This window comes from Hippopotamus amphibius, chromosome 6, assembly GCF_030028045.1.
Source record: "Hippopotamus amphibius kiboko isolate mHipAmp2 chromosome 6, mHipAmp2.hap2, whole genome shotgun sequence".
Lineage (NCBI taxonomy): Eukaryota > Metazoa > Chordata > Mammalia > Artiodactyla > Hippopotamidae > Hippopotamus > Hippopotamus amphibius.
This window is the reverse complement of record NC_080191.1, coordinates 159,960,644-159,979,611: the sequence shown is the minus strand read 5'-3', so window position 1 is coordinate 159,979,611 and position 18,968 is coordinate 159,960,644. Positions and strand designations below refer to the sequence as shown.

The 18,968-nt window shown below is 37.0% G+C and overlaps 1 protein-coding gene across 4 annotated transcripts in view; it reads right to left on the bottom strand.

Annotated features, from left to right (window-relative positions):
* Positions 1 to 18,968, bottom strand: part of VPS8 (VPS8 subunit of CORVET complex) — a 280,030-nt gene that overhangs the window by 202,992 nt on the left and 58,070 nt on the right. For all 4 annotated transcript variants that reach the window (XM_057737662.1, XM_057737661.1, XM_057737663.1 and 1 more), the window contains exons 18-20: positions 18,735 to 18,825; positions 18,264 to 18,310; positions 17,223 to 17,312 (exon numbers count right to left, since the gene is read on the bottom strand). In XM_057737662.1, coding sequence (XP_057593645.1) covers positions 17,223 to 17,312; positions 18,264 to 18,310; positions 18,735 to 18,825 — 228 coding nt within the window. The remainder of the gene's footprint in view (positions 1 to 17,222; positions 17,313 to 18,263; positions 18,311 to 18,734; positions 18,826 to 18,968) is intronic.

Below are 18,968 nucleotides of genomic sequence, written 5' to 3'. Positions count from 1 at the left end.
CTTAGATGAAATAGCTGAATTTCTTTAAAGATAGAAAATACCACTGTTCACTCAAAAATAAATAGAAGAAATACACAACCTTTCAAGAAACTGTAGTTTAAAAGTTGCCTACAAAGAAAACTCAAGGCCTTGATACTTTCAATGGTGAATTCTATCAAACATTTAAGGAAAAAATAATACCAATTATTATTATTAATTATTATTATTACTAATACCAACTCTTCCATAACATCAAAAAGAAGGTAATAACTCACAACTAATTCTATGAAGTCAGCATTACTCCAACACCAAAACCACACAAAGGCATTACAAGAAAAGAAAACAGATCATCATTCCTCATGAACACAGATGTTCACATAGAAAGGATAATATATCATAACCAAGGGGATTTATCCCAGGAATTCAGAGTTGGTTTAAAATTCAAAAAATCAATATAAATCACCTAATTAACAAAAGAGAAAAGAAAAACCATGTGATCATCACTACAGACACTGAAAAAGAACCTGACCAAAGCCAACAACATTCATTCCCGAAAAAAAAAAAACCTTTAGAATAGAACTTCCTCAACCCAATAAAGGGCATCTTTAAAACCTTATAGCTAGCATCATGTTTACAAATCAAAGACTGATGTTTTCCCACTAACACTGGAATAAGACAAGGATGTCAACTCTCACCATTTCTATTCAACATCACACTGGCTGGTCCAAATCAACCGGTTTGCAAGGCAGAAATAGAGACACAGATGTAGAGAACAAACACATGGACACCAAGTGGGGAAACTGGGGTGGGGGGGGCGGGGAATTAATTGGGAGATTGGGATTGCCATTTATACATTACTAATAAGAAAAAAAATTCAAATTGTACACTTTAAATATATGCAGTTTTATTGTATGTCAATTGTATCTCAATAGAAGTTCTTAAAGAAAAAAACCAAACAAATGAAAACAAACAAAAAAACTCATCATACTGGAGGTCATACTAGAGCCAGTGTAACAATGCAAGGAAGAGAAACACAAGACATCCGGATTGGAAAAGAAGTAATTCCTGTCTTTATTGTAGACAACATGATTGTCTATGTAGAAAATCCGGTGGAATATACAAAAAAACTATTAGAACTAATAAGTGAGTTTAGCAAGAGTATAGATCAATATACTGAAATCAATTGCATTTCTATAAACTAGAAACAAGCAAGGTGAAATTGAAGTTTAAGAATTACCATCTACAATTGTGTCAAAGAAAAAAGGGAAAACTGTGCAACTACCAAAAAAGAAAACAAAAAAAAAGACACTCTCTATTCTCTCTATGAACCAATTTAAAAAATCTTCCAGGACATAGTAAATGAAAAGAAAAAAAAAAAAAAGAGTACAAAATCACAAATGTAGTTTTCTATCATTTGTGTTAGAAAAGGAGGAAATATGAATGTATGAGAAGATAAACGTGTATATGTGGTTGCACTTACAAAAAGAAAACCTAGAAACATATTTTAAAACTTAGTAACAAAGGGGAGAGGCAGGTGGGAACTAGACAGATAGCATTAGGGTGAGAGGGAGACTTTTCACTGTACATATTTTCACACTTTTAAATATTTGAATCATATGAATACATAGCTGATCCAAAAAATTAAGTAACTGAATGTTTAAAAAAGCACAGAAGCAGGTAATACAACTGTGTACAACAGAACACATAGACAAGGACATACACCAAACCACTGGTGAAACTCAACCATGTTTTACAGAAAGTATCTACTATGGACCAGGCAGAGTACTAGATGTTAATGATGCATAGTTAACAAAGCAGATATATCTTATAGTCGGTACAAAGATTTTTTTTTTAAGGAGTACCAATGAAGTATGATGAACGTTAAGAGAGGGCAAATATGGAACGCCAGGGGCACTGACAGCAAGAAGGACTATCTGTCTGCCTTCCTGAGAATGTGACATTTAAATGGACACCTGAAAGACAGCATTCACCAACCAAATTTAGGGAAGAATATTATAGCGAGAGATAATAACAGCTTGTGGAAAGGTCCAGATGTAATAGACGACACAGAACTTCAAGGAACTGAGACACCATGACCAGAGCACAGAAAGATGAGACTGGCGCTGGATGAGGAAGGGGCAACGCACAGCATTCCAGACTTTACTCTAAGGGTGATGGAAAACCACCGGAGGGCTTTTAAATAGGGATGTGAGATTAAAAATTTAAGAAGTGTGGTAGGACTGCAAATGGTTTAGAGTCTTTATACTTTTGTCACTCATAAAAATAAAAAATACAATTACATTAGAATACATGTGTAGGCTTTAATTACTTCTTTGTAAATTTCTGCTACTATATGCCACTTGCCCACTCCCATTCCCTATAGCACTTCTTAGCCCTCTTAGCCCAGACTCTCTCACCATCTACTTTTACTCACTTCTTTCTTTATCAAGAGACCTTTCAATGCCTTGAAAAGAGGACACACAGGAGATTTCCACTTCCGGAAGATGGAGCAGACATATTTTTCCCTATCCTCCCACTTGTACAACTAATAACCCCAGACAGTATATACAACATAAATATAAGACTCTAATAGGTAGCGAGGAGAAGGCAGACCATCTAGGACCTCAGGACCTGAGGTACAACACAGTGGTGAGATCCCTGGTTTCTTTTAACCATGTCTCAGGCTTGGAGCTGAAGAAGCCAGCAACCTGGAAATGGCCATGGGCACAGACAGAAAAGCCCAAACAAAAGCTTACTCTCTCTAGCCAAAACAACAAAAAAGGAAGAATCTGGTAAAACAAAACTGGCCCCACACCCACTGTGCTGGTTAATTTTATGTATCAACTTGGCTGGACTATAAGATGCCCAGGTAGTTGGTAAAACGTTATTCTGGTGTGTCTGTGAGGGTATTTTTGACTGAGATTAACGTATGAACCAGTAGACTGAGTAAAGCAGGCTGTCCTCCCCAGTGCGGAAACATCCACTCTTTGTGGGTCTTGAGTCTGCCAGCTCTCAGACTAGAACTTTATCATCAGCTCTCTGGTTCTCAGGCCTTCAGACTTGGGCTGGAACTACACATCAGCTCTCTTGGGTCTCCAGGTTGCCAACTGCAGATCCTGGGACTTCTCAGCCTCCATAATTATGTGAGCTAATTCCTTATTTAAAAAATCAAACAATATATCCCCTATTGGTTCTATTTCTCTGGAGATCCCTCATTGATACACTCACCCATGCCAGCAAAGGCTGAGTGGAAAACCTAGATTTTCACCTTCCACAGACTATAACAAGGTACTCCAATCCTCCCTTTCCAGATCAGCATGGTATCAGAAAAGGCTATAGGAAGTCAGGACTTTCAATCCCAACAAGCCAATAACAAACCCCTTCCTCCTCCCCCATGGAAGGTGGCAATGGAGATCGTGTGGGGAGCTGAATTCCTACCTACACCCAAGAATAGTGAGGCCCCACTGGGGAATGGTGTCAGAGGGGGCCTGTGAATTAGAACTTTCACCAGTGCCCAATCCTGCCACAGTGAGGCCACTCTCACCACAGTGTCAATGGAGGCCACGAGGAGAGCAGCAAGGAGGCACTCCTAGTCCTAACGAGCCAGTGAGGTACCAGTGGAGGCCTAATAAGGAGCAGGAACTCCCATCTCAGTCCAGCAGTGAAGAAGAGCACTCATCATCAGGTATTAATGGAAGCGGACTTTTACCCACATTTGGCAGTAACAGAGTGGCACCCCTCCTCTTACCCTGTCAGGGCACTATCAGAAGGAAGCAGCTAAAACAGAAAGCTTAAATAAGATGTGGAGTCTCACAATATAAACATCCAGAATGTCCAGGTTTCAAAAGAACATCAGAAATTATATCAAGAACCTGGAAGATCTGAAACTGAATTTAAAAATGATAATCAACAGATGCCAACGCTGAGATGACAGAGATGTTAAAATGATCTGACAAAGACTTCTAAAGCAGCCATCATAAAAGTGCTTCAATAAGCAATTACAAACAATCTTGGAACAAATGAAAATATAGAAAGTTTCATCGAAGAAGTAGAAGATATAAAGAAGAACCAAATGGAAATTTTAGAACTAAAAAATACAATAACTGAAAAATTTAAAAACTCAAAGGAAGGGCTCTGTAGAAGACTCCGGGACTTGTAGGACTATAAAAAAAGATTTAACATTTACGTTATCAGAGTCTCAGAAGGAGAGAAGAAAGAGAGTGGGACTGAAAAAGTACTTAAAGATATAATGACTAAAAATGTCCCAAATCTAGCAAAAGACATAAATACACAGATTTATCCAAACAGGATAAATCTAAAGAAATTCACACCAAAGACATTTTCAAAGTTCCAAAAACTAAAGACAAAAAAAAAAAAAAAATTCTTAAAAGTGGCATAAAAAAGACCACACCTGGAAATTCCCTGGTGGTCCAGTGGTTAGGATTCTGCACTTTCACTGGTGGGGCCCAGGTTTGATCCCACACCTTAGCTATAGGGGGAAAAACAATTTGAAGACTGGATTTCACATCAGAAATCATGGAGGTCAGAAGAAGTAGCACGATTTTTTCAAGTGCTGAAAGAAAATAACTGCCAACCCAGAATCCTAAATCTAGTGAAATATTCTTAAGGAATGAAGGGAAAATCAAGACATTCTCAGATGAAGAAGACTTTTGTGCCAGCAAAATTACTCCAAAAGAATGGCTAATTAAAGTTCTCTAAACAGAAAGGAGGACTTCCCTGGTGGTGCAGTGGTTAGGAATCCACCTGCCAATGCAGGGAACACAGATTCTATTGCTGGTCCAGGAAGATCCCACATGCCGCGGAGCAACTAAGCCTGTGTGCCACAACTACTGAGCCTGCACTCTAGAGCCCATGTGCCACAACTACTGAAGCCTGTGCACCTAGAGCCTGTGCTCTGCAACAAGAGAAACCACTGCAATGAGAAACCCGTGCACTGCAAAGAAGAGTAGCTCCTGCTTGCCACAGCTAGAGAAAGACTGCACTCAGCAACGAAGACCCAATGCAGCCCAAAATTAATTAATTAATTAACTTTAAAAAATAAAAATACATAAATACAAAGGAAACAGTCAAGCAAGGGACCTTGGTACACCAGGAAAGAAGAAACAACATGGCAAGCAAGAATAAGGGTAAATAAAATAGACATTCCTTCTCTTGAGTTTTCTTACTTATGTTTTATAGTTGAAGCAAAAATTATAATACTGTGTGATGTGGTTCTAAATGAGTGTAGAGAAAATATTTAAGACAATATATTATAAAGAGGAGAGGGTAAATGGATATAATGGGAGGTACGGTTTCTACACTACTTCAATGGAAAAATAACACCAGTACACTGGCATAAGTAACACACATAGAATGTAATACCCAGAGGAACCACTATAAAAAAGCTATACAAAAAGATGCACTCAAATATACTATAGATAAATCAAAATGAAATTCTAAAGAATTTTCAAGTGACTCATGATAAGGCAGGAAAAAGAAAACAGAGAAGCGAAAAACTGAGAGAACAAAAAATGACAGACTTAAACCCTAATATATAGAGAATTACATTAAATATAAATGGTCTAAATACACCAATTAAAAGACAGAAGTTGGCAAAGTGGATTAAAGAAGTCTACAAAAAATTCACTTCAATATTAACAATATAGACAGGTTGAAAATAAACTGATGGAAAAAGATAAATGAGGCAAACATCAATCAAAAGAAAGCAGGAGTGGCTATATTAATATTAGATAAAATAAACTTTGGAGCAAAGAAAACTGCCATAAACCAACAGAGACATTATAATGATAAAAGTGTCAATCCACCAAGAAAACAGCAATCCTAAATGTGAATGCACCAAACAACACAGCTACAAAGTAAATGAAGCAAGAATTGATAGAACTGAAAAGATAAACAGACAAATCACAATTCTGCTAAAGACTTCAACACCCTACTCTCGAAAATTGACAGAACTAGACAGAAAATTAGGGAGGATATAGACAAACTCAGTAACACCATCAATCATCAAAATACCCAAATGATATTTTTAGGACACTCCAAGCAACAACAGCAGAAAGCAAATTCTTTTCAAGTGCCCACTGAATATATTCCAAAATTAACTACATCTAAGGCCATTAAACAAACTTCAGCAAATTTGAAAGTACTGAAATCATACAGCATGTGTTCTCCAACCACAACTGAATTGAACTGGAAATCACAAGCAGAAAGATAACAAGAAAATCTGCAAACGCTTGAAAACTAAGCAACACTTCTAAATAACCCATGAATCAATGAGGAAGTCACAAGAGAAATTTAAAAATACATCCAACTGAATGAAAATGAAAATACAGCATATCAAAACTTGCAGGACAGAGCTAACTAATAGTTATGCTAAAAGGAAATTTATAGCATTAAATACATACACTAGAAAATGGGAAAAAGTCTCAAATCAACCTAAGCTCTCATTTCAAAAACTGAGAAAAAGAAGAACAACATAAATCCAAAGCAAACAGAAGGAAGAACATAAGGAGCAGACATCAATGAAACTGAAAACAAAAAACAATAGAGAATGACAATAAAACAAAGAGCCAGTTCATTAAAAAAAAAAGAGAGAGTAAAACTGAGGAACGTCCACAAAGACCGACAAAGAATAAGAAGTAGACACAATTACCAACATGAGGAATGAAACAGGGGATACCACAATAGACCCTGTAGATATCAAAAGGATAATAAGGGAATACCATGAACAACACTACACACATAAATTTGACAGCTTAGATTAAATGGATCAATTCCTCAAAAAAACACTATCACAACTCACTCAGTATGAAACAGATCATTTGACTACCCCTCTAATTATTAAAGTGAATGCATAATTTCTTAATTTTAAAACTCCCTCCCAAAGCTCTATGCTCAGATGGTTTCACTGAAGAATTACATCAAACGTTTAAAGAACTGATACCAATTCTATATAATCTCTTCCAGTAAACAGAAGAGGAGAGAACAGTTCCCAAATCATTTTGTATAGTATTATGGACACCAAAATCTGAAAAAACATCACAAGAAGAGAAAACTACAGACCAAAATCCCTCACGAATAAAGACACAAAAATCCTTAACAAAATATTAGCATATGTAATTCATCAATACATAAAAAGAATTACACATCATGAACAAGCAAAGTTTATTCCAGGGATGCAAGGCTGGTTCAATAATTAAAAATCCATAAATATAATACATTGTATTAACAGGCTAAAACAGAAAAATCATATGATCATATCAATCAGTGCAGAAAGCATATCTGACAAAATTCAACACCCATTCAAGAAAAACAGATCTTAGAAAAATAGAAAGAAAGGGAAATCTCCACAACATGATAGAGTAAAACATGCAGCTAACATTATACTTAATGGTGAAAAATCAAAGTCTTTCACTCTGGGAGCAAGGCAAGGATGTTGGCTCTCACCACTCTTATTTAACACAGTAAGAATTACTAGCCCAAGTTCTATCCATGGCAATAAAGGAAGAAAACGGGTTGGGGGGTGGCATAGATTAGGAAGGAAAAAATAAAACTATTCCTGCTTGCAGATAATATGACTGTCTACATAGCAAATCCCAAGGAATCTATACAAAATTTACTAGAACTAAGAAGTGAGACCAGCAAGATTGCAGGATACAAGAGAAACACACAAAAACAATTATACTTCTATATGCTATTAGTGAACACATGGTCACCAAAATAAAAAATTCAATACCATTTACAATCACAAAAGAAAAGGAAGGAGGAGGGGAAGGCAGGCAGGCAGGAAGACTGACTGGATGTAAATCTAATAAACCATGTACAGGGCTGTATGGAAAACCAGCAAATGCTGATGAAAGAAATCAAAGAAGATCGGAGGACTCAGCATGGTAAAGACGTCAATTCTAACCAAACTGATACATAGGTTTAATATAATTTCTATCAAAACCCTCACAAGATTTTTCTGTAGATACAGACAAGAATATTCTATAATGTATATGGAAAAGCAAAGAAATTAGAATAGCTGAAACAATTCTGACATGAAAAATAACATAGGAGAATCACTTTACCCAATTTTAAGACTTACTATATAGCTACAGTAATCAAGATTGTGGTATTGGCAGAAGTATAGACACACAGATCAATGGAACAGAAAGGAGAACCAAGAAACAGACCCCCACAAATATGCCCAACTCATTTTTGACAAAGGTACTAAAAAAGCAATTCAATGGGGTAAGATAGCTTTTTCAAAAAATGGTGCTGGAGCACTTGGACATTCATAGGCCAAATAAATAAATAAATAAAAGCAAATAAACTTCTACCTAAGTCTCCTAAGTTATGTAAAATTTAACTCAAAACATCACAGATTTAAGTGCAAACACATAAGTATAAAACTTTTAGAAAAAGAAGAAAATCTTCAGGATCCTAGGCTAGGCAAAGAGTTCTTAGACCTGATGCCAAAAGTGTAAAAGGAAAAATTAATAAACTGGACTTCATCAAAATTTAAAATTTTTGCTCTGCAAAAGAGCCTGTTAAGAGGATAAAAAGAAAGGCTATTGACTGGGAGAATCACCTATCTGACAAAAAACTAGAATGTAGAATACTTTTTTTAAAAAATCTAAAACTATCAAAACTCAACAGTAAAATAAAAAACCTAATTAGAACAGAGGCAAAACATATGAACAGACATTTGACAGAAGAAGATACACGAACAGCAAATAAGCACAAGATGTTCAACATCATCAGTCATTAGGGAAATATAAGTCAAACCACAATGAGATATCATTACACATCTATGAGAATAGCAAAAATAAAAGAGAGTGACTTTGTCAAATGCTGGTGGGGATGTGGCAAACTGGATCACTCATACATTGCTGCTGAAAATGTAAAATGGTACAACCACTCTGGAAAAGTCTGAAAGTTTCTTAAAAAATTAAACACTCAACTATCGTATGATCCAGGAATTGAACTCCTCGACATTTCTCCCAGAGAAATGAAGGCTTAGGTTCACACAGAAACCAGTATACGAAAGTTTATAGCAGCTTTATTTTTAACAGCCCCAAACTGGAAACAATGCACGTGTCCCTCACTGGGTGAATGATTAATCAAACTGTGGTACATCTATCTATGCTATGGAATACAACTCAGTGACAAAAAGCAACAAACTACTGACAGATGCAACAATCTAGATGAATCTTGAAATGACAAAATTATAGAAATGGAGAACAAATAATTGTTGCCAAGGGCTAAGAAAGGAGTGGGGGCAGGAGGGAAGTAGGTATGGCTACAGAAGGGCATAATGAGGGATCCACGTGGTGATGGAAATGTTCTATGTCTTTACTGTACTGGTCAATATTCTGGTTATGCAGTTGTACTATATACAAGGTGCTGCAAGATGTTCCCAGTGGGGAAAACTGAGTTAAGAGTAAACGGGATCTCTTTATGTTAATTTTTACAACTAAATGTGAATCTATAACTATCCCAAAATTTAAAATTTAATTAGAAGAAAAAGTAGGATACACACGCCTGCCTGCCCCTAACTGTTCTTACTCAACTCACTTAAATAGGGCTAACCCATCCAAATTAGCACTTTCAATCTGGCTTCTTAAAGAAACTAGGGCTTTATCAATTTTGAACATTTAAAATCAAACAAAACATTAGTTAAAGCCAAATCTATTTCTTATTTAAGCCTTCCTTTCCAGAACCTGATTATGAAGAGACAAGCCGGACTGTCCAGTGGAGCATCCCTGGTGCAGTCTCCTGGATGCCTGAAAAGGAGCTAGGTAGGATCAGTAGCACCCCATCTTCCCAGTGGTAAAGGCTAAGCACTGACTCAACTTCCCACAGGATCTGCAGTCAGAGCTACGCAGCTGACATTGCCAGGACTAGCATACAACCAGCTTGAGCAGTTGATGCCCAAGCTCAGATGATCCCCCACTTAACATTTGGAAGGCTGCCCTCACCAGAGCCCTAAAAAAAAAGAGGAGAATGGAAAAAGTCCAGTCCTTCTATTGAAGCAAAACCCTCAGTCCATCCAGCCAGACCTAGTCTACACATGCCAACCTATGAGATATTGCAAGATCAAGGGCCTACATGCAAGCTTCCAGCCCTCCTGCCTTTAAGTTCAGCCTGTGCTTTGTGCTGCTTGCTTATTTGACTGTCTTTCAACACAAGACACAGTGAGCAACATCTGCTTTAAGATTCCTCTCAGTCTCAGAAGCTTACAAGGCCACCCCTAAGAAATGGATGAATTTTTGGTCTCCAGAACCAAAAACAGGTAAATATTCCTCTAATCTCTTCCTCAATGCACAGCCCTATAAGTGACCAAAGAAGGTTGTTTCTCTTGTCAGATATTTGTGTACACTTACGATTGATTAAAGAAGACAATGTGGATATGTAAATAAAATGCTGAGCTGACAAAAAACCTAAATTTAAGCATGTCAACTGTCTGAGTGACTGAATAGATCATTTTATTGCATTGTGACTGTCTTACCATCTGCCAACAGAAGATACAATCTCTGGCTTTCCCTATCTCATACGGATGATGTGAAAAGAAATGAGATAGCAGATGCAGATTCTTTTGCCTTCTGGAGCAATGTAATTCTCATAATTTATATTCTAAAAATCGATCAGGCAATGAAAACTGCGTTGTTTGATAAAGATTCAAAATCTTAACCAAGCCTAGAATATATATGTACATCAAAGCAGACACACATGCCTGAACACAAACACACACACACATCTCAGAAAGACAGATGGATAGATTAATCAGTTGATTTCTGTGGGCTCTCAGAGCTAAGCAGCTGGTATTCCAGTATTAGCACACAAACACCGTGAGCAGCTATATAGATATAGACAGCTCTCTGTATGTGTATATGTATTTTTCCTTTTTTTTTCTTTTCACATATGATGACAACAAAATAATCTTCTAGGAAAAATCTGACTCCCCAGAACCAGCATTTTTAAACAAGCCTCAGGGATAAGGCAGTATGCTGGACACCAACACTGTTTTTCCTTCTTCAAATCATCTCAGGGAAGCATGAGTTAGACGAGGAAAGCTCTATTGCCTTACCCTACATTCAGCTTTTAGTCTCTGTCCACTCTTTGGCATCAACTCTTAGTACAAAAACACATGCCAACAGCTGCTATAACAATGGCCCTGAATGTTCTCTTTGTCATGGAAATGTAAAATGAAACTGGAAAAAGAGCTTGGTAACAATTAATGTAAGGCTTCACTTTGAAGATATTTTAAAATTACATTGTTTTTCAAATCATTTTAGCTTGATTCATATTTTTTAAATGTCTCAGGTTTATTTATTTAGACCTCTACTTTGTTTCATAAACAAAGATAAATGTTTGTATATAAGGTAAAATAACCCAAAATACACGAAAATGCTTCCACAGTTCATTGGGCAGCTTTAGAGTTGGAGGACACTGTTAGCAGAGATTTTGGATACCAGAGAAGTCAAAGGGACAGACTGTATCCAGAGTTGTTAACTGTGTTGAATACTACTGAGGACCAATAAGGTGAGGGATGAAAGGGCCCACAATCATTCAAATATGATTACTATGATGATTCTAAAATGAATGCATTTGTGTCTTCACTTTTTTGTATATTTTAATATCATTCTAAAACTCACATATTACTTAGTCTTCTCTATATTAAAGTGACCTAGCTGACAACATACTCGTCTGAGATTTTCAAAGAATAAATTGTGGGATTATAGTACAGGGTCAAGGCTCCAAGGCTCCCAAGCCAAAGAAGCTGGGTGCCTGTTGTGATTCTCTTTACTGGTTGTATGATATTAGGCAAGATACTCAACCTCTCTGTGTGCCTGTTTATACTTGTAAATATCTTGTAAAATGGGGATAAATAATAACAACCATCCTCAAGTGTGTTGTCAAGACTAAATGAGATACTTGCCAGACACACAGCATACTAGCCATGATTATGGACATCTGTGTTGCAAATGCTAAGTTCTATTCTCAGTTCAAACCTCCCAGAGTTAGATTTAAAACATACTCCCTAAACACTGTATACAACAAATTCATGTATTTTTTTTAAAAGTTCCTTCAACAAATACTTATCAAAATCAAAGGCACTAAACCAGATGCTGGGAATACAGTGATGAAAAAAAATCAGACATGGTCTCTGAACTCATACAAGTTCCTAGATGTACAAAGTTTAGCTGGGGAAGACTGACACTGAATGAGTAATTTAAGTGCACAGGATTTTTATAAAGAAATGAATCTGACAATCTGGGAGTCAGAGGAAGTGATGTTTAAGCTGGCACCTGAAAATACACAAGAATTAAAAAAAACGGGAAGCATATTTTGTATGCGTAGAGAGCACCACGGGCAAAGGCTCTGGGTTAAGAGAGAACAAGGACATCAAGAAACTGAAGAGAAATTTAGTGTGATATGGATACAGAGAATTAGGGGGAGACAGGCAGGGATATGTCATGCAAAGCCTTAGGAAGGGCTAGGGACAACGAGAGGCCCTTGGAATATTTTAAAGTCCTGAGTCTCATGTCTAGACTTAATACATTTCTCTCTGCCTACTGCGTGGAAAATGGACTGGAGTGCAATAAGAATATGTACAACAATAATGCAGAGGCTGTGGTAATACATGAAGAGAGGATGACGGTGATGTGGAGCAGGATAGGGTGGAATAGATGGCATGATGTAAACAGACTGGAGAAATAGTCAAGAGGCAGAAGAGAGGAACAACTGAAAGACAAGAATCACTCAACTTCCTTTAGGTGGATGGTGGATCCGTTCACTAAAACAGGATTCATCAGAAGAGGCTTTGTGAGGGAATGTTCCCGAGTCTGAGGTGCCTATAAAACATCCAAGGGAAGATGTAAACAGGCAACTAACTATATGGAACTCAGAGAACAATCTAGGTTGGAAGGAGTGGTAAAGATTAAAATTGAGACAGCAGGCATGAGTGCCACCTGCTGGTAAAATGTAAATGCTCGGTATTTTGAGTCTCAGGAATTTCAACTAATTGGATTAGAGGTTACCTGTTTCCAATGAGAGTTTCTTGATAATGATACAGAATTCTCAGATCTTCCCACCCAGCAAAACAAAGTCTTTTAAAAACACTCCTGGTTAGTTGGTCACCATCCCTTTACTTCAGTACATTCCATAGTAGGAGGCACACAAGTCCGAGACTTGTTACATCATCACTAGGTCATTTTAAACTGCAATAGACCTTCTCCTGATTTCTACCCACTTATACTCGCCTTCCCTCTGCTGCAATACAGCAAATCTCCATGACACCCCGTCACCATCTGAAAGCAGCTGTCTCCACTTACTTTCTCCTCACATTAAACAACCCCAATATTTTTTTTTTACTGTTGTTTTTAAAACCTCCCACCATCCCAGTTGTGGGATGTAGATCAGTCTGTCAACAGCCCATAAAATATCTTAGAGTCTTTATGGTCAACACGTAGCCCAGTGGCACTATCACTTTCCTCTATGTGGGCCTTAACACACAAATGGCTCATGCTAAGTTTGTGGTCAGCTAAAATCCTGTCCAGCTAGATCTTCCCAATCCAGCATGCATGCAACCTGATTATTTGAATCCAGTGAGACCCTGGCGTTTATCCTTGTTAAATTTCATCTCATAACGATTTCAACTGCACTTCCTCAAGATCATTTTGGACCCTGATTCATCTAAATTCGACAGCCACTCAATAAATCTTCATCCAAATCGATGACTAAAAACTTGGATATGAAGGTTCTAGAGAGTAATTAATACTAAGCCACCAAGAATATTCTTTGGGTCGGATGTTCATCATCTGCAAATCTACTATTTACTAATCTATTTCAGCAATGAGGATAATGGAAAACCAAGACAAATGCTTTAATGAAATCAAGATATTGTGTAATAAGCATTGCGTGAACATATAGTGTCCTCACATTGCTTTCAAGAATGCAGTTTATGAGTTTTGCAAGGTTGTTTTTAGGTGAACTCATGGAAAATGTTCACAAATCACACTGGGATTATCAGTGGATAGCTTCCTACATCCACTCTTCTTTTAAAAAATTACATTTTAAGAGGTAACCTATTTATTTAATGACTCTTATGATTAAATATTTATGACAACACTTAAAACAAGAGATTTGTGGCCACTTGTACATGTGTTTCACCCATCCTAATGGACTGAAGATCACCTTTTCCAAAAGCAAATAGTCCTCCTGAGTGAAATAAATTGTCTCCCCTCTGCTTAGGCATCCATGCTTAAGTGAATGTGCCTTATTTGAAAGCTGTTTCAAAGTTGCTTACAAATTATGGTGATATTTATAATGCTCAGATCATTCAAACAGGATCCTGGGTTATAATTCCACTGGGTCTTGAGATTTGAACAATAATAATGTAACTACACGAAACACATGCTGGGCTTCAGCTTTTTTCTTTAATATATTTATCTGGACTTTTCCATTTTAAAGACCCTTCTCTCTGCTCATGAAAATGGAAGCAAAAGAAGTGTCGCTCTAGAGTGCAGCAATCCAGGTGTGGACTCTGAAGCCCAAGTGCCTGGATTCTAATCCCAGCTCTACTGTTCACTAGATTTGTGACCTGCAACAGGCGATGAAACCTCTCTGTGCCTCAGGCTCGTTTATAAATGTGAATAATAACAGTACCCACCTCACAGAGTTACAGGAATAAAATGAGTTAACATGTGTAAAGGGTTTGTAACAGTGCCTACCACACAGTAAGCACGAAACACTTCAGATGTTTGCTATAATTATCGTTCTTGATCACCTATTAACATCACCCCTTCTTATTCATCCCTTCCCTACACTTGCTCTGAAAATAACAATATAGTACAGTGGTTAGCGAAGAGCTGGGCTCTGAAGTCAGAAAACCCTGGGCTGGAGTTCTGGCGCCTCCCTCTCTCTGCAGTATTACCTTGGGCAGTCACTTAACCTCTCTCAGCCGAAACTTCCTCATCAATAAAATGAAGATAAAAACAGTATCATGGGGTTGTTGTGAGAATTAAACAAAAATGAACGTCACACCCTTCACGTAGTACTTGGCATGTAATATATGCATTCAGTGAATCTTTGTCAAAATCCCTCCTTCGTGCCCCTTAGCATTTTGGTCTGCACAAGCTGAACCACCTCAGTCTCTTTTCTGACGGTTGTATAGTTTCTTGATGCTCTTGGCAAATACCTTTCGTTATTGCCTCTGTCCAATTTTGGTAGCTGTTCTGTGTTTTGTAGACAGATACTTCTCTCAACATTCCTCCCCATTTCCTTTCTCTTTGAATTCTTTGTGGTTATTACATCAAAATTTAAGAATTTCCTGTTCTTTGTGAATCTATTAGTATTTCATAGCCTATAACTATGAGATTGTGCCTATATTTTTGCCCTAAAATATCTGCTTTCTAAAACACAGGATTCACAATGTGTTATTTTTTCATCATTATTACAATCTTTGAAATAAAGTGATAATTTTTCTATCAGTAGTCTATCCCTTCTGCTTCCCCAATCACTGGTAAAAAGTAAATTCAAGATAATGGTTCCCACCACTGTTTCCTTTACCTCCTATGAGACTAAATGATTAATAAATCAAAAATATTATCAGATACTCTTTTAGAAGAATGAAACTTCTGACAAATACCTAGATGGTTAAAGAACACATTCTCTACAGTCTGTTTCTCTGTACATTTACAATCTGTGTGTTTTATACACACACACACACACACACATTAGCCTCTCTTAGTATTAGCATTCTCTATTGGATGCTTCTTTTCAACAAAGTACACCTTCCAACAACCAGAATTCTTACATGAGTACCATCCTACCACCTCTTGGTAACAGATATCCTCTTGATAAAATACTAAGTCTTCTTTTTCTATACTGCATTGATATACAAAATCATTTATATACAAGGTACTGTTCCCAAACAGTTTTATCCCCAAATGCTTTCTTTCTGCCATGTGTTTTCCTCCTAAGTTATCTATTTTTATAGTCTCATATAGGCTTCTTTCTCTTCTTTACTGACAAATGTAATGAGCCTCTAGCCAAAAGGCAATAAAAGTTGCTCTGCCAGAAGCCCACTACTGTGGCATTAAAGAGTACAGCTCAGGAAACCAAATCCTGCTCTGATATCCTCCAACTATTAATTGCCACATTTATCCTCTTCTTCCAAAGTTAAGAGCATCAAATGGAAATATAAAAAGATATGAGTTGTGTCTGCTCCTCAGAACTCCAAAACCCTAGATTTCTTCTAAATATTTCCACTAATGTACACAGGAGAAGTTATTTTGACTAGACTGTCAACTTTAATATAGCAAGGACTACATATCTTTTAGACACTATTGCCCAGTGCCTAGTACATATTAGACCAGAGGTTGCACACTTTGACCCATGGGCCAAGCCCCTCCACAGCTTGTTTCTGAATGGCTCACAGCTAAGAATGGTTTTTCCATTTTTAAAGGCTTGTTTAAAAACAAACAAAAAATCACACAGAAGAGTATCTGACAGAGACCATATATACACAACAAAGCCTAAGTTTTGCCATCTGGCTCTTCTTATAAAATGTTTGCTGATCCCTGTATCAGACCCTTAAATATTTGTTAAAAGAGGAGGCAGCAGGAGGGGAGGGAGCCCTCGGAATGGGGAAGAAGAAACAGATTTGCAACAAATGTATTTTGAGATCACTGCAAATGGTAAAACTCTCATAATAAACACTACAGATCTTTAAATCATTCCTTGACTTCCATTTTCACTGAGTTTCCAAGAAACTAAAGGTCTTTCATTAGTATATTTAAGAGATCATAATTTTTTCTTTTTTCTTTTTTTTGGGCATCTATTCTTGAATCACAGGTGCTCCTAGGAGAACTAAATTCAAACCTTGGTAGTACACTTCTTCTGCAACAAGCCTAGTTAGCATAAGTGTTAGTCATCAGCAAGGTGCAAGGTATCAATTCACAGGTACGTACCCTCATACACACATCCTTTCCTTCCATGCAGCACCAAGTACCTAAGCACCAACACCCCACAACATCTTACTCATCTGTTCCCATGTGTCTGTACACCTGTTACTTTGAAATTTAATCATTGAGAATGCTCCACAAACCCTGTAATAAAGCTCTGAATACTGAAAAATGTTTAACCAAAACGTGAAAGTCCCATTCTCAAATAATATCAAAGAGCAGTACTAGACCTATTCATAGCAATGTCTATTAGAAGCACTTGCAAAGGTGTACCTGAAAATGCTGCTCCATCACTTGGATTTTTCCCTGGTCTGGGCACTTTTTTAGAGCTCGGTCTGCATAATGGAATAGGATTTCTACCATCTGTAAGGAAAATTCATATAGAAATTAAAATATATCTCTAAAGTTTTTCAATACTTAATCTATGTAATCTTCTTAATACAGAATCAGGCATTGCTATTATATTAAAAATATAAGAAAATTTTAGTGGCTTTATTTCCCAGTTTCTTTAACCCTAGCCTAATTGCTTTCAGCCTCAGGGTTAGTACCAATTTGCTAATCTTTTCTAATAAATACCTCCAGGTTCCAGACCTCATTAGTATAAATACTACTCAGGAAATAAAAAGTGGAAGTTTAGCTCTTCAGTTATCCTCTGCCTAAGTCTTTCCCTAAAGAACACAGACAGCAAATATGTTTTACCAGGTTCTGAGAAAATCACTGATGTGTCTCAGGAATGACCAGTTTCTGTGTATGTTTTCTGAATGTTTATACTAATTTGGGATCTAATTTTTACCAACGCATTTGCACAGTAAACGGGGGGGAGGAATGACTACAGTAAAGACATTCAAGCAAGTCTAGAGGAGGAAAACAAAGCTAGTATTAAATATTAACATTAAGCCTCTTAAGGCTAATTAATAATAATAATAATGATAAACATCAGCCCTCTCTGCTACCTCAGGCAACACAAACACTTGCGCATATAGTTTCGCTCACTATTACTAATGTTTGTAAGACTAAGAAATGTCAACTTTCTATGGGCTACAGTTAGGTTCAAAAATAACCCAGATCCCTGAGTTTTCCTCCTCCCTCTGTCTGCTGTCTTTTGACTATTTTACTGTTTACCAGTTTCATAAGAGAGTGAGCAAGGGAAAAGAGAAAAGGCGATAAGAAGGAATTTAAAAAGCACTCAAGATAACACCAAAGAATTATAATCTGCCTTTTTTTATAAACTCCTTTCTTAACTGCAGTCATTAATCACACCTAATCACACAAATCTGTACTGTACCCCATGAAAGACCCCATTAAAATACCTACCCGATCTGCAACAACAGCCTTTCGCTTACTGGCATCCCCTGACAATCCTGCAGAGAAGCAAAATCCAGCATAAATCCAAAGCTAATCCATATCTTCAGGAGTGAAACTGCTCTGGTCTTCTATTGATAACCTATGCTAACAGTAGATACAGCAATCCTTAGGTATCAAAATGTTGGATAACATGCCATTATAGGAACACCTCCCGTCTCTTAGACCAGACAGCGTATCAATGTACTTCTTTGGTTTCATTGTAAATTTTCCTTATGAAATAAATTTTAAAAGTGACATTTAAAATTCTATATCCTGTATTTGTCATTAACCTTTTTCACTGAAAGTCTGTAAGGTTTGATAACATCCTGCTTATGAAACACTTGAACACTAAGTCAAGAGTGTTCTGTGAGTGATTAGCATTGTTCATTTTCTCTGCTCCAAAAAAACAGCACCTACTATACCAGTGTTCTGTTAACTTACCCACTACTGCTTTTGCTTTTCCTTCATGGAAAGACCATGCAAGAGCCAAGGCTTCTGTAAGACAGTCTTGTTTCAGGAGGTGATCCACTCTCTAAAATGAATAAATGAGAGAAGCCAGACCCCTCTGTCTGACCAATCACCAGTCAAAATTCCTATTCTACCTAATATCTTTCCAGAAGTTGCTGCTTAGTAGCTAAAATTATTCCAATACCCACGTGAATATCTTATTTCCAA